Source organism: Echeneis naucrates, chromosome 10 (assembly GCF_900963305.1).
Source record: "Echeneis naucrates chromosome 10, fEcheNa1.1, whole genome shotgun sequence".
NCBI lineage: Eukaryota > Metazoa > Chordata > Actinopteri > Carangiformes > Echeneidae > Echeneis > Echeneis naucrates.
The window spans coordinates 9,876,650-9,889,983 of record NC_042520.1 but is presented as its reverse complement, the minus strand read 5'-3'; the positions used below and the strand labels follow the sequence as shown (position 1 = coordinate 9,889,983).

Here is a 13,334-nt window from a genome sequence, read left to right as displayed (position 1 = left end):
TGAGGGATGTGGGATGCCAGGCCCCTTCGTCACACTCCTGTAATGTACCCCTCACACACGGCATTACATTTCAAAGCCAGGCAGGAGATTTACTCAGTAGGTTGCCTTTATTTCTCTTTTTCTGTAAGGTTCCTGTGTCCAGGGAATGACATTCTTGTGAGGGGCAGAACAAATGAAAAAGCATGGGCCAAGAGGAAAGTGGATAAACGTTTCCCTCAGTACAACTAGTAGAAAATACTAGTTGGTCCCTATAAATATGCATTTAAGTCTTTCCAAATGTACAAGATATGTTACAGTTAAGCTTCACAACAGAACAGTGGACAAAACAAACAACTTATATGACTTTCTTAAGCTCATCATATAAGACAAGGACGAATGCGCCTCCCATTCCTCTGAGCACATTAGACCATGCACCTTTGAAGAAGGCCTTGCTGCCCTCGTCACGTGCAATCTTCCTCCAGCAGTCCAGGGTGCCGCTGTACATGATATCAGCTGAGATGGAAAGGAAAGACGCACAGGATTACAAACATGTCACACAAGCTTTCTGTAACACTGGTGCATAACAATAAAGTTGTGTTAATTACCTCCTTTGCGTCCGGACTGCATCATCATCCGCCGACGGACAGTGTCGAAGGGGTAGGACACAAGACCAGCAACTGCAGTCACAGACTGAGCAATCATCCAGCTGACAACAATGTGTGTGTTCTTGGGGTCTGGCAGCATGCCTGGAAAATAAAAATTTGAAAGTCACAAAAGGCTCTGACATGCACTGAGAATAGAGACATTAAGTTTTACAGCGTTTGTTAATGAAAACTTACCCTTAGCTGTGTCGTAGACGCCAAAATAAGCAGCTCTATAGATGATAATGCCTTGTACTGAGACATTGAAGCCCTGGTAAAGACCCTTGATGCCATCAGACCTGAAGATCTTCACTAGGCAGTCACCCAGGCCTTTGAACTCACGCTCAGGTCCAGCTTTGCCAACATCAGCAGCCAGACGTGTTCTGGCGAAGTCAAGTGGATAAACAAAACAGAGAGATGTGGCTCCGGCAGCACCTCCAGACGCCAGGTTACCTGCAAAGTATCTCCAGAACTGAGTGCGCTTGTCCACCCCATCAAGGAAAATCTTCTTGTACTTGTCCTTGAAAGCAAAGTTGAGGGCCTGAGTGGGGAAGTACCGGATGACGTTGGCCAGATTCCCTCTCCAAAATGCAAGGAAACCTTGCTCTTTGGGGATACGGACGACACAGTCTATGATGCCCTTGTACTGCTTGTCAGCTGAAATCTGTTTGCTGGCATGTTGCACCTGGAATCAAACCAGAGATGCTGCAGTGTATTACAGGCAAAATAATGACAGCAGGCAAATCATTTCAAATAATATAGAAAGGCCATGACCGAAATTCTCACGACTTTCATGAGTGTGCCTGTGTTAAACATTTGCAGCAATGTGTCAGAGCGCAACTCCTTATTCGGCATCCATTCAACAACTCACAGCCCCACCACCTCCTGCTGCTGCTGCTGTTGTTTCTGCACCCAGGCCCAATGGAGCAGTGGACAGCTATGGCGTAAACCTTTCTCTGACCTTGACTGCTTGGTGTCAAGCCAAACCTAATACCTGCCACAGTAGATGAGCATATTTGACCACCATATATATATGTATTTATCCAAGAAATAAGCCTGTCCGCTTCTTTTAAGACCCTGTATTTTAACTGGGGAGCACTGCAGCCTGCTGGCCTGTGGATTACATAACAGGTCTATTGTGTGTCACTCGTGTGTCTGCACCAGACTCTGAGAGACCAGCTCCTGCTGACTATTTTTACACACCAGACACTTCTCCAAACAACGCAGCATCTTTACTGTAGTTCCTTCATCGCAACATCTTATTAGTGTTGTTCTATTAGTAGAAATGAGCACCACATCCAAACTTCCTGCTGCAAATTGACAACAGCAGTTTTATGTTGCAGAAGCAAACAGGCAGCCTCTGATGAACGGCTGTGTTTAACTGGAGAGTCCTGTAAAGTGTGTTAGTAGTGGAGCTCACCTGCAGGAGAAGCTTGACTCTTTCAATGGGGGCTACAGCTGTTTTGGAGATGGCAGCAGCAACACCACCAGCCAGGAAGTCCTTGGCGAAAGAAATAGCTTGATCGGTCATCTTCAGATGTATCAGCCGCCGTCCCGGTCCTCGGTCGGTGGGGTGTGCCGGTGGGGTCGAAATGTCCGAGTCCCATCCAGGAGTGAAGGGATTTAAGCAGGTTAAACGCGAGAAAAAACGTGAACTTCCACTCTCGTTTTCCATTGGTCAGATCCGGGGAAATGGGCGGGGCTAAAGACCCCGTGAATTCAGATTTGGTGCTCCCTCTCCCTCAACGCCCAATTTAGTCAGAAAGGACCGGCCCCTTAAATCTGACCAGCGAAGAGGAAAGTTGATCCTTCTCTTTGAAAGTTGTTGAGATAATCTGATTGGACCAATTCTCAGAATTCATGAGATATGATGATGATGATGATGATGAAGTTATGATGTGAAATTCGTGTTCATATCAGAGTTGGTTCAAGGTCGTGTCAGAGGTCAGGTAGAAGCCTGCAGACCATGGCCGGTAAAGGTCATCCCATCTGTTAATGTCCTCTGACTGTCACTCAGTTTCCCACAGTGTGGAGCAGAAGGCCGGAGTTCAATCAGCTGATCCGGCCAGTGAAATTTTCAGATAATTTTAGCTCACCGACTCTTCTAGGTGAATTCAATTTTACACCTTTTTATTCATGTTTCTCACATTAAAAAAAGAAAACAAAAAGGAAAAGCTAATTGGAAGACTGATCCTACCTAAATACAAAGTCGTATGTTACTTGAGCAAAAATATAAACATCATAGGTTAGAAATGCTGTTACATTTAAGAGCTGACTTAGAAAAAATTACAAAAGGGTGCATATCAAAATATACTTCAAACAACAAGTCCCACTTCTAAATGCTGTTTAGGCCTATTATTTAATTATAAGTTTGCAGCTGATAAATGTGGAAGTTATTATCATAACCTATAAACAGCTGTGCAGCCTGCAACATTCCTCAGGGGAACCGTCTCATGGAAATTCAGACGCATTTTTACTAAAGGCCAAAGTTCACTTTAGCAAGAGACAAAAATATTGGCACTTGTCATTCTGAACATTGACAGAAGAAATTGAGGCTCAGAAATGAGGAGCTAACTTGCTCTCTTGCTTAGAGATTAAGTATAGCCTCAACTGATACAATCAATGTGATTTAAATATTAATTTAAATACATTTTTTCCATAAATATAAAAGAGGAAGAGAATTTATTCCAGTGAAAAGGAAAAGTTTAATGTTCTAAGAACATTTATTACATTACCATCCATGTTAGCACTTGTATGTAATTGTCCATTACATACTAAGACTTATCAAAATGTTATATTTTATGTACAGTTAAAATGTTATCCATTACACAAAAAGCCCATAGCATATGGTCCTGATGCTAAAATGTTTTATTTACAGGGTAATGTAGCATTGACCTACATTAATTAGCTATGGCACTATTTGAGATTGAATGTAAACACTACAAAATAAATATTAATGAACTCATAAGGCACTTTAAAAACAGTCATGGAAATGAATATTGAGTGAGTGAATGAATGAGCCATAGAGAAATAATATTATTAGTTAAACGATAAGCAATGCTTCAGAAGAGGTAGCCCTTTACTCACAGGACTTACTGTGATGCTATTGGATGTTATTTGCTTTGGTGAAATCGAGAAGCACAATGTTATGTCATAATTACAGACGAAGCCTCCGATGATCAAGTGCAGTCACTAGTTTTCACAGTACATCCTTTCATGTGTTTCACCAGCGGTTTCCAAAAGACGCCTGCCCTGAGCCAAAGTTCCTGTTTCTCAAGTAGCGCTTCACCTCTTCCAGCTCGTACGGCCCGAGGCTCTGGTCGACCCCCGGTGTCAGTTTGTAGCTCAGAGGTGAAACAATATATCCATTGCGGTAAAGGCAAACCTGCTTACACATCTCAAAGCATGTAAAGAGAAGCCCAAAGCAGGGTACAATCTGTGAAGACATGACAATACATTGTGAGCTGGAGATCAGTGACCTTAATGTGATTACATGTCTGGTTTGGTTGAGGCAGTAAGAAAATACTCATAGAAGCCCTGGACTTCATTGTGACTCACGTTTAGATGAAATAAATGCTATCCTGACAAGGCCTTACGTTTGTAAAACAATGTACAGCTATAAGGACATTGCAGCTGAAATAGGAGAGCGAAGCATGCCGTTCGAGAGACAGACTTTGCTCACCTTGTTTGTGACATTTCTGCTATGACTTAGACACTGAACATTGCTTTCCAAGCTCCACCCCTGTCCTCTTGTACCCTTTTGTAAAGGCTACAATCCACGTATGCTCATAAGCGCCAGCAGTTATATCAGTTCCCACAGTCGTATGCACCACAAGGTATACCGGTCATATAGTTGGAAGTAGATTGAAGATAATGAAAAATGAGCACGAATACTAACACTAACATTAATACTAAGTGAGACCTTACCTTTATTGTGTTGGCAGTAAGGCCATTCCACAATGAGAGCACGCCTTTGTTTCTGACAACCTGTATAAAGCAGTCAATCATCCCACTGAAATGGACATCAACTCCACCAAAATGTGGAAGACGGGCACTCTGCGCCTGAGAGAAAGTGAAAGTGAAAACAAAATCAATAAAGGAACAAAGTGTCATGATGTGTCTATAACGTAATAACCAGAAAGGTCAAATCAGGTGTGACTTTGAGAGTAGTGCAGTAAATGAAAAGTGACCCCGATGTCACTGCTCATTCTTACCAGTGATCAGTTATATGTCACCTGGTGTTTGTCTGTCTTTGTGTTGAAAGAATATCTGCTGATTTAATCAACTTGATACCTTAACAAAGAGAATCAACTGAGTAAATATAAAGTATGTTGTGAGAGAACATTAGAGGAGCCATATCAGTAATGAAAAGAAATAGTGGAAGTGAGAATATCTTGTGTGCGATCAATTTAATCAAAATTAAATTCTTGTTTCTCTAAATATAAATACATGGGTAAATAAAAGTAGACTGTTCCTCTCTATCACAGTCACACTCTGTCCTCTATCCACACCGACAGCTTTGCAGGCTGACTGTCATGTGACAGAAGAATGCATCTTCAAAAGTTTCAAGGCTCTCAAAGAGAACAGGCAGCCATGACAGCATTAGACTGTCAGGACACCTTCATTTGTAGAGGACATATCCAGCTCACCGATGAGTTAAACAATACCCGGGGCAAATCATTGCGTTAAGCTTTAGCAAACATCATCTGTTTTGGTAATATCTATTCTCTGGCTGACTCTTAATGTTTGACTTTGGGCTTTAAGGGAGACAAGCGATGAATATCTGCATTAAATAATCTTGTAACTTTATTCTTACTCGTAAGGTGACATGATTGTGATCGCTTGATAAACTGGGTCTATAATTCTCAGCTTGCCTGCTGTCTGATAGTAACTAGCTATCTTTGGAGAACTTATCTATAGCTTTAGCAGAGCCAGGACACATTCACATTCCCAGCTGCTGTTGAACCTTGTGGCAGCTAATAATAGGCCCATGAAACCGGATGTAGTATTCTGTCCTTTGCAGTGCCATTGTTCACCATGTGTCCTTTCTACCATGCAGCACGCACCTCCAACTTAATTTAAGGAGAATATGATGCAGACGTGTTTTAAATGACCTTGGTGTTTTAAAACCCATTAAACGAATATGCAGACATTAGGCTTCTGTAAAGTTGTTTATTCTAAACAGACACCGACCCCTAGTAATATTCCAACTAAAGAATGAAAACATGTTTGAAAACCCCAAGGGACAAAGTACTGTGTATTTAGAAAACCCCACTGCCCCCTTAAGGACAAGACATGGTAATACACCCAATACACAAAACTGGCTGCACTGCAAACTTTTGAATGATTAGACTTCTGATAGACAAGTGTGAGAATTTTTCTAGCATAATATCTGTGCAGTTGACTGCAGCCAAGGACAGGTCATGGAGCAACTATGCCAATGGATATTTTTCTTAAAAATACAATAAACGTAACACCAGTCTAACAGTCTAATGCTTATTAACTGACCACCACAGGATGCAACACATTTTGATGCTGCTGTATTCTATATAACGCCATTGGTTTATCTGCTTTTTATGTTTCCTTTTAAAGCATCCTGTTTCAGTTCTCAAAAAATATTAACAGGCACATGAAGAAGAAGTGCTCTGGTAGCTCACCTGCATCTTCCTTTTTACTGTTTCAAAGGGGTAAGAGAGGGTTTGAGACACTCCTGCTGCAAGACAGCCACTAATGAAGTTCTGGAGGGGAGTGAAGCGAAAGGGAGGGTCCTGCCACAACTTGTCCAAATTCATGTAGACTGCATAGCATCCGACAGAAAATGGAAATGCACCTGCAGGCAAAAGAAATGTAGTATAAATCACAGTGAAATAAGTATGTCAGGAATGAAGCAGGGACAGCAAAAAAAAGGCAGACTGGAAGGATGAACAGAAATTGGAAGGCTATTAAATATTTTGACCAGCAGACCACTGGAACTACGTGACCATGAAATGTACTGTGTGAAAATTTGAGCTTAAAATTTTACATTAAAAAAAAAATGAATAATTTTGCTTGAATGTGCATGCAGACCTAAGACAGTGAGGGAAAAGCCCCTGTAGAGAGCTAGAAGGCCTTCGCTCCTGTAAATCTTTGAGATTGTGTGGACCACGCCCATGTATGTGGGCTGTCTGCAGTTCTGTGCGATGAGTCTGGTCTCCACCACCTCCAGTGGGTATGTAGCCAGAGCAGCAGCAATTCCAGCCAGTCCACCGGCAAATATGGCCCTCCACTGAGAGATGAAGCCCAGCTCATCCATGTGAAGGTGAACTATCCTGCACACACAGAAGGAAAAAATGAATAAAAGTAAGAGGTGGAGTAAGTTTAAACTTTAATTTTATGTTCTGTTTAATTTGCCAATGATATCGTTCCATGGTCTCCAATCGAACTATGCATCTGACAGTCTGGATGCACCCCTCTCCAAGGTTATGTATTGGTTTCCTGTTAGTCTCAAATAATGCATTGACCTATACTATAAATGAGAAGATTTATGAATGGTACATTTCATTAAATAATTTGGATTTGTGATCTTTGATATGATTGATTGCAGACTGAATATTATAGATTTTCCACTGTTGGTCAAGGTAGAGGTGAAACAATTAGTCAATCGATATGAATTTGATAATCATTTTATCATATAGTAATTTTATAGTAATTTTTCATGCAAAAATACCATCTTGATTGGCAAATATCAAGATATAACACTTATTGTATTTTTTTCTATATATGATTGAATACTTTGGATTTTGGACTATTCTTTGAAACAACAAACAAGACATCTCAGTCTCCTTGGGGATGGTGAATTGGAATGAAATTCCTCACAACTCACAACGGTGCAATCTGGATGGTTAATACAAAATACAATAATCCAAAATTCTAAATAAGTAAAATGCTTTTTTTTTAGAAGTGTAAAAACTGCTCAGTAAAACCTAAAAAAAATTATAATAAATAAATAAAAATCGAAAATCTAAAATAAAAAGGAAATCGCAGCAACATTATACCTGTGAAACAGCAGAGGAATGATTGCATTTGGGGGGGGGGGGGGGGGGGGGGGGGGTATGGACACGATCTACAGTTTCCAATTTTTTTTCCAGGTATCTCCACTCACACTGTTCACATGAACACGTGTCCTGAAGTGTGAGAGGATACTGACTGTGGCAGCTTCACTACAGTCTAGTATTTATGACACCACACCAGATTACTGACGTCATGGGCAGCACTGCATTGTTATGCAGCAGCCATGCTGTCAAATCTGCAGTTGGTTTTGCCCTCTGGTAACCTTAGAGGGGAGCTTGTTTATCCCCGAGCACAGTCTCGCAGGCACCGATGAGTCCAGTCCCAATATCCAAATATAACTGATATGTATTTATGCTATCAGTGCGTGCCTTATTCTTATAATTATTACCAATTAAGAGTAGGATAAAAGATCAGAAAACTAATAAATAAATGGATATCCCACTCCCGGTTATCATATTGGTAAAACTCAGCGATGTCTATAAAATCCATCTAACAATCAAGAACCAAATGCTATTAGCCATTTTAAATCCTAAAAGAAGAAACGGACCTGGGAAAATGTGGATGGTGATACTGTTATCTCTGGAGATAACAGAGTCACACTACATTCACACTCACACATTATTGTAAATCCAAGTTAGACACACCAATAACGTGTGCTTGGACTGCGGGGGGGCCCAGGGAGAACAGAGGCGGGAATCAAACCCCCGACCTCTGCTACCCACCATCCAACAGCCCCGACTAATCATCTTATTTCTGCTAAAATCTCTAAAACAGTTTACCGTAGCCTCTCCAACAGGAGCTGCCTGTCAGACAAAACTGAGGGCTACTCCACCCCTCCCCTTCAAAAAGTCGTCTGAGAAAATCCAGCCTCGTGATTGGCTGAAACTGTGAGCTGCGCCTCGTACGGTAAATCCGGAAATACAAATTGAACAGGGTGGGTGCACATAAACAAACAATATTTTACCATACAAACAATGAGAAAAGTTAGCCTGCAGACCTTTTGTTGTGTTTAAAGCAATAAAAGTGTTTGACTGCTTCACATCACACAAACTTGCTAAGCCGTCAGATGGCCGGGCTGCCTGACAAGCTAACATGAGCCGTGTGGCATTTGTCACGAAAAAACAAACAACATGAGGGAAAACTGCGTTCACCCTAAATCCTTACACACCTTTTGTACGTGGTGAGGTGAACTGCGGTGTAAGGAAACAACCGGAGACAGGAGGCCAGGTTTCCTTTCCAAAATCCTCGAACTCCGTCACTTTGGTAGATGAGGAGAAAGCTTTGCCAAAATCCTCGTTTTGAATGAAACGTGCCCACCTGACTTTTAATCTTCACAACCTCCAGCGGCGAGGTGACACTTTTACTGAAGAATCCGGAGAAAGCGACGCACATGAAGCTCTGAGAGCCGGTCAGCCTGTTGTCCTTCTTCACCGAGGCCATGTTTGATTTCACTTTCCTCCGACGGACAGGCGAGACTTTGTTTGTTTACACACAAGTTAGACATCTACATATCTAAATACAGGCAGCGAAGAAGCGCCCCTCTCCTCCAGAGCCTTTGGTGTCATGTGACATTCACGTCACACGGTCCAGACCGGGGAGGGGGGGGGGTCTGAGGCTGACAGCAGTCTTCATATGATCAATCATGGAAGAAGATTTAATCACGCCTTCTGTTTCAGTACTAAAATAGTAAATACAGCAGAGTCCTGTGTTTAAATTCATATGTGACTATCCATTTCAACACGTGTGAAGTAAACCTGGCTGTTACAGATCTGAAGAAAACCTGAAGAAAACAAGAAGATAGAGATCCAAAGCTGACCTCAAAAAGTGGAACTGAAACTCTGAAAATGTGTTCTGTCCTCTCACTTCTGTATAATCGTTGGTGCTTCAGTGTAAACACATCTCAGAGTGTCAAGTGATGCCCAGGAAGTCGGGGGGTTGTTTCTCAGTCAGCTGACCCCTGGACCTGTGGCTCCAGTTCCATGAGTAGCTTTTCCTTCTTCCTATAGGTGGCGCCACAGTCCAAGTTTTTGTGTTTTGCCTAACGTTGCTGAGGCAAAATAGGTTATAACTGATAAAAGTCTCTTTTGTTAAAATAAAAAGTATAAATGTGGATAACTTTCAGGTTTAATTAACCTAGTTCTCAGTTTCATTCACAATTTAAGGTTTAATTATTTATTTATTTATTTTTGTCTCACCACACTATGCACACGTATCGCTCTGATATACTGTAAGACTGTATTTATCAGCAGGGATCGGTTGTAGCTGTCTTGTCTCATGCACCATGTATGTTTTCTCCTTGTCTTGCCTCCCTCCCCTGCCGGGCGGACAACCTCAGATGCATATGATGAGCCCACCTTCTGTCTGCGGCCGGACCACTTGGCTCCTTCACAAAGGCTTTCTGGAATAACAGAGCCCACCAGAGGAAATGACAGCCCCCCCCCCCCCTCCCAGCTGCTTACCGTGTGTGTGTGTGTGTGTGTGTGTGTGTGGGATCCAACTTGATGCAGTGGAGGTAATTATAGTGATGTTAAAACAAGTGCAGAAAAAATTATTGTTGTGCGAGCTGTGTTCCCGCAGAAGTCATGTTGTGAAGGAGCGCGTTTGAATAGAATAGCTTGTGGGACTCAGGGTGATGAGGCTGGTCACAGCAGTAATTTAACAGAAGAATATCACTGTAAGAATATTTTCCTCTCCTCACGATGATAAAAAAGCCACTTTGATAATACTTTGATCTCACTGACATATGTGTGTAGTTTGTAACAAACAAGATAATGGGATGGGTTTCTTTCAAGATAAGTGGTGTGATGCGGACTCACGCTGCATCTTATCAATATATGCTTCAGCAATCAAGCAGGATGCCACCGAGAATCTGTTACCACTCTGTCTCCTTGTTGCCCCTCCCCTGCCCCTCACATTGCTGCCATAGAAGAGATAGAGCACTGCTTTCTTCCTGTACGTATACCCCCCCCCCTCCTGCATGAGCGCTTCCTCCACGCAGCCCAGAAGTGCGGGAGCTGTGTGCCTTTGTGTGGCGCGTAACAGTATGTGTAGGCTGGCTGGGGCATTGTCATTCCCTGGATGTCATGCGCGAGTCGACCCTTGATCTCCCACTTTGAAGTGCATTGCTACAGGAGAAAGCTGTCTTCACATCAGGTGTGAGCTCACAGTGGTCGACAGAGGGCGCCTGATACCGCAGCGGCCGCACAGGCGTCTGAGCCGATGCCTCGCAGACTGGTGCCAGGCGCACACACTGCTGCAATAAAATTCTCACCTCATTATCTTGAGACAGTCACATCACAGGCTTGTGTTGGCAGGGGAGGGGAGAGGGGAAGAAAGGGATGGGACGGGGGAAGGGCAACTGGCCTGGATGGGTGACACCCGAGTCTGTGTGTATGTGAGTGTGTCTTTTTCTTTTCTAGGGTTGGAGGTGTATTGGTGAGAAAAATTAGGCATATGTAGGCCTACAATTAACTCTTACACCATTTGACACCTCAACCAACAAGACTCAGGCCAAACTGCTGCATTCCCCAGATCACTTCACAGGAATGGGAGGCTTGTTATGCATATAAGTCTCATTTTGTATTAATGGATTTGATGATGTGTTAAACTGTTAAAAGGTTTTCAGGGTTTGTTAGGAATAGTGAATGCAATTTTGTACCTCATTACAGGGGACAGTAAATGTGTTAAAATATAGTCCAATGACTATTAAAAGAAGTAGTCTGAAGTAATTTTTTTAGTTGTAATTTTAAAAGAATTGAAAATGTAATTATCAGTGGATTGCTGTTGTTGATACTTAAGAACAGCTGTGACAATTACCAGGAAAAACACTAGAACATAAGATAACACAAAGCAACACAATCCATTTTGGACTTTGTGCAAAAAATGTGTAATTTTTTTTTTGGCCCCTGTTTCCCTTGTAACATTTTAACAAGGAATGATACATTACCTATTTAGCCAGGATGTAGATGACCAGGAGGTCCATTGTCTGCGAGGGTGCAGAGGAGAACTTCTGGCAGCTGGTGTCCCCTTATCTTCCCCTGTACAGCCAATAAATCAATATCAAATCTAAGGAACAGGAAGCCAGATGGTCTTCCCACAACCCACTAGGCTACAGTGCTCAGGGCCTCCTCGGCTACTGTACCAGTGGTGCATGCAGCAGTCCTTTGAAGACATACACATTCAACAAGCAGCATAATGAATGACTAAAGGGAACAAATAAGCTGTTACGACTCTGCTCAAATCAGTGTTTGTGTTTCCATCCACATCAAAGGCCCCAGTCTGTTTGATATGCAGCCCCCACACCTTGATCCGAGCCATGTACAGGTAGAGGGGAGGAGCAGTCCATTGAGAAGGAAGAGGGTCATGTGGTTGTTTCTCTCAGCCCTGGCTCGAGGGTAGTTGACCCAGACGAAGGGTCTGGTGCTGTCTCTTGTTCCCCAGGGAGCTATTGCTCCTTACACCCATCTCTAGACACATTATTTATTGGTTGGGGAGGGGCAATTGATCACATGCTTTTAGGGAATATTTGCAGTTACTTGGAGTAGCAATTCTAAAATTGGATACATATTGGACTTAGATTAAAACAAGTAGATTATTAACTCAGCGGAAAATATCAGGAAGAGCAGCAAGGTTGCGTCGTAAAAGATGGCTGGCTTAGAATAAGGTCGGTGAGGTCAGTTACCTAAATACATCCCACCAGACTCATCTTGATTTCTGCGTAGGTCAGGGGTCGGGTTAAACAGTAGTTTGATTGAATGGCTGTTCACAGGCCAGTGTGAAATGCCAGCTCTATTGCAATGTGGGAGAGGGAAGGAGGGGTTTCTCTGGCCTTTGTGTGGCCCACAGTCTTAGAGCATGGACCCATTGTTAGGAGCTGACCAGCCAGCCCCTCAGACTCTCCTTTGCCCTGCTTTGTCTCAAGCAGCGTGACCATTTCCTTCATCCAGGTCAGAGCAGGGTCGTGACTTTGGACACCAGTCCTCCCTGTCTGTCTGCCTGGCCGGCCTACTCCATGTAACGTGTAACACAGACAGATTAACCGTTGTCATGTGTCAGTCTTCAGACTGAAGATGTGTTGTGGTGAGAAGCATTTTTAAGTGTAGTCCTAAATCCTAAATTGTAAATGTGCACTATGGAACCAAAACAACATCCTCACAAACATAGTCAATATTAGAAAGAAAAAAAAACTAAATAATGAAGGGAGACTGACGTGGTTGTGCTGCACCAAAGTGTTCCATTTGAACACTTTGGTTAATTTCCAGTGCACAAGACAGAGCACTGGATATAATGTTCATGGTGAGAGATATGTCACTTGTTCCTTTTGTGAGTGTGTAAAACACTCTAGCCAGGGCACAGAGCTGAGATAACCTCTTTACTACCCCTAAAGTGTCCGAGTTATGCAACTGTGGAGTTTTTAGAAGAGTGGCCAGCACCCTTCTTCTGTCCTGAGGCTGGACCTGCCTTATCACTGCCTGGCCATCACAGTGATAAGAAGAGGAAAGGCCAAAGGGCCATAAGGAACAGTGTGCATGGCTCAGGTCAACAGTGTGAGGAGCTGGATTCAAAGGGGAGGGACGGCGGACAAGAATATTATCTGATAAGAATCACCCAGGTCTTTTGATCTGCAAAGGGGCTGATCCTGGGCTAGAGGGTGTCACGCTGGGC

General features: G+C 42.8%; 2 protein-coding genes across 2 annotated transcripts; both read right to left on the bottom strand.

The window, feature by feature from the left end:
- Nucleotides 1-88: 88 nt before the first annotated feature.
- On the bottom strand, nt 89-2,229 carry slc25a5 (solute carrier family 25 member 5). The gene is made up of 4 exons (XM_029512211.1): nt 2,041-2,229; nt 819-1,305; nt 585-725; nt 89-492 (listed from the first exon to the last, which is right to left on the bottom strand). The coding sequence occupies exons 1-4, from the start codon at nt 2,149-2,151 to the stop codon at nt 335-337; spliced, it is 897 nt and encodes a 298-aa protein (XP_029368071.1). The 5' UTR covers nt 2,152-2,229; the 3' UTR covers nt 89-334.
- A 562-nt stretch (nt 2,230-2,791) lies between these two features.
- Nucleotides 2,792-9,235, bottom strand: slc25a43 (solute carrier family 25 member 43). The gene is made up of 5 exons (XM_029512715.1): nt 8,839-9,235; nt 6,687-6,928; nt 6,278-6,450; nt 4,548-4,682; nt 2,792-4,056 (listed from the first exon to the last, which is right to left on the bottom strand). The coding sequence occupies exons 1-5, from the start codon at nt 9,108-9,110 to the stop codon at nt 3,844-3,846; spliced, it is 1,035 nt and encodes a 344-aa protein (XP_029368575.1). The 5' UTR covers nt 9,111-9,235; the 3' UTR covers nt 2,792-3,843.
- Nucleotides 9,236-13,334: the final 4,099 nt, after the last annotated feature.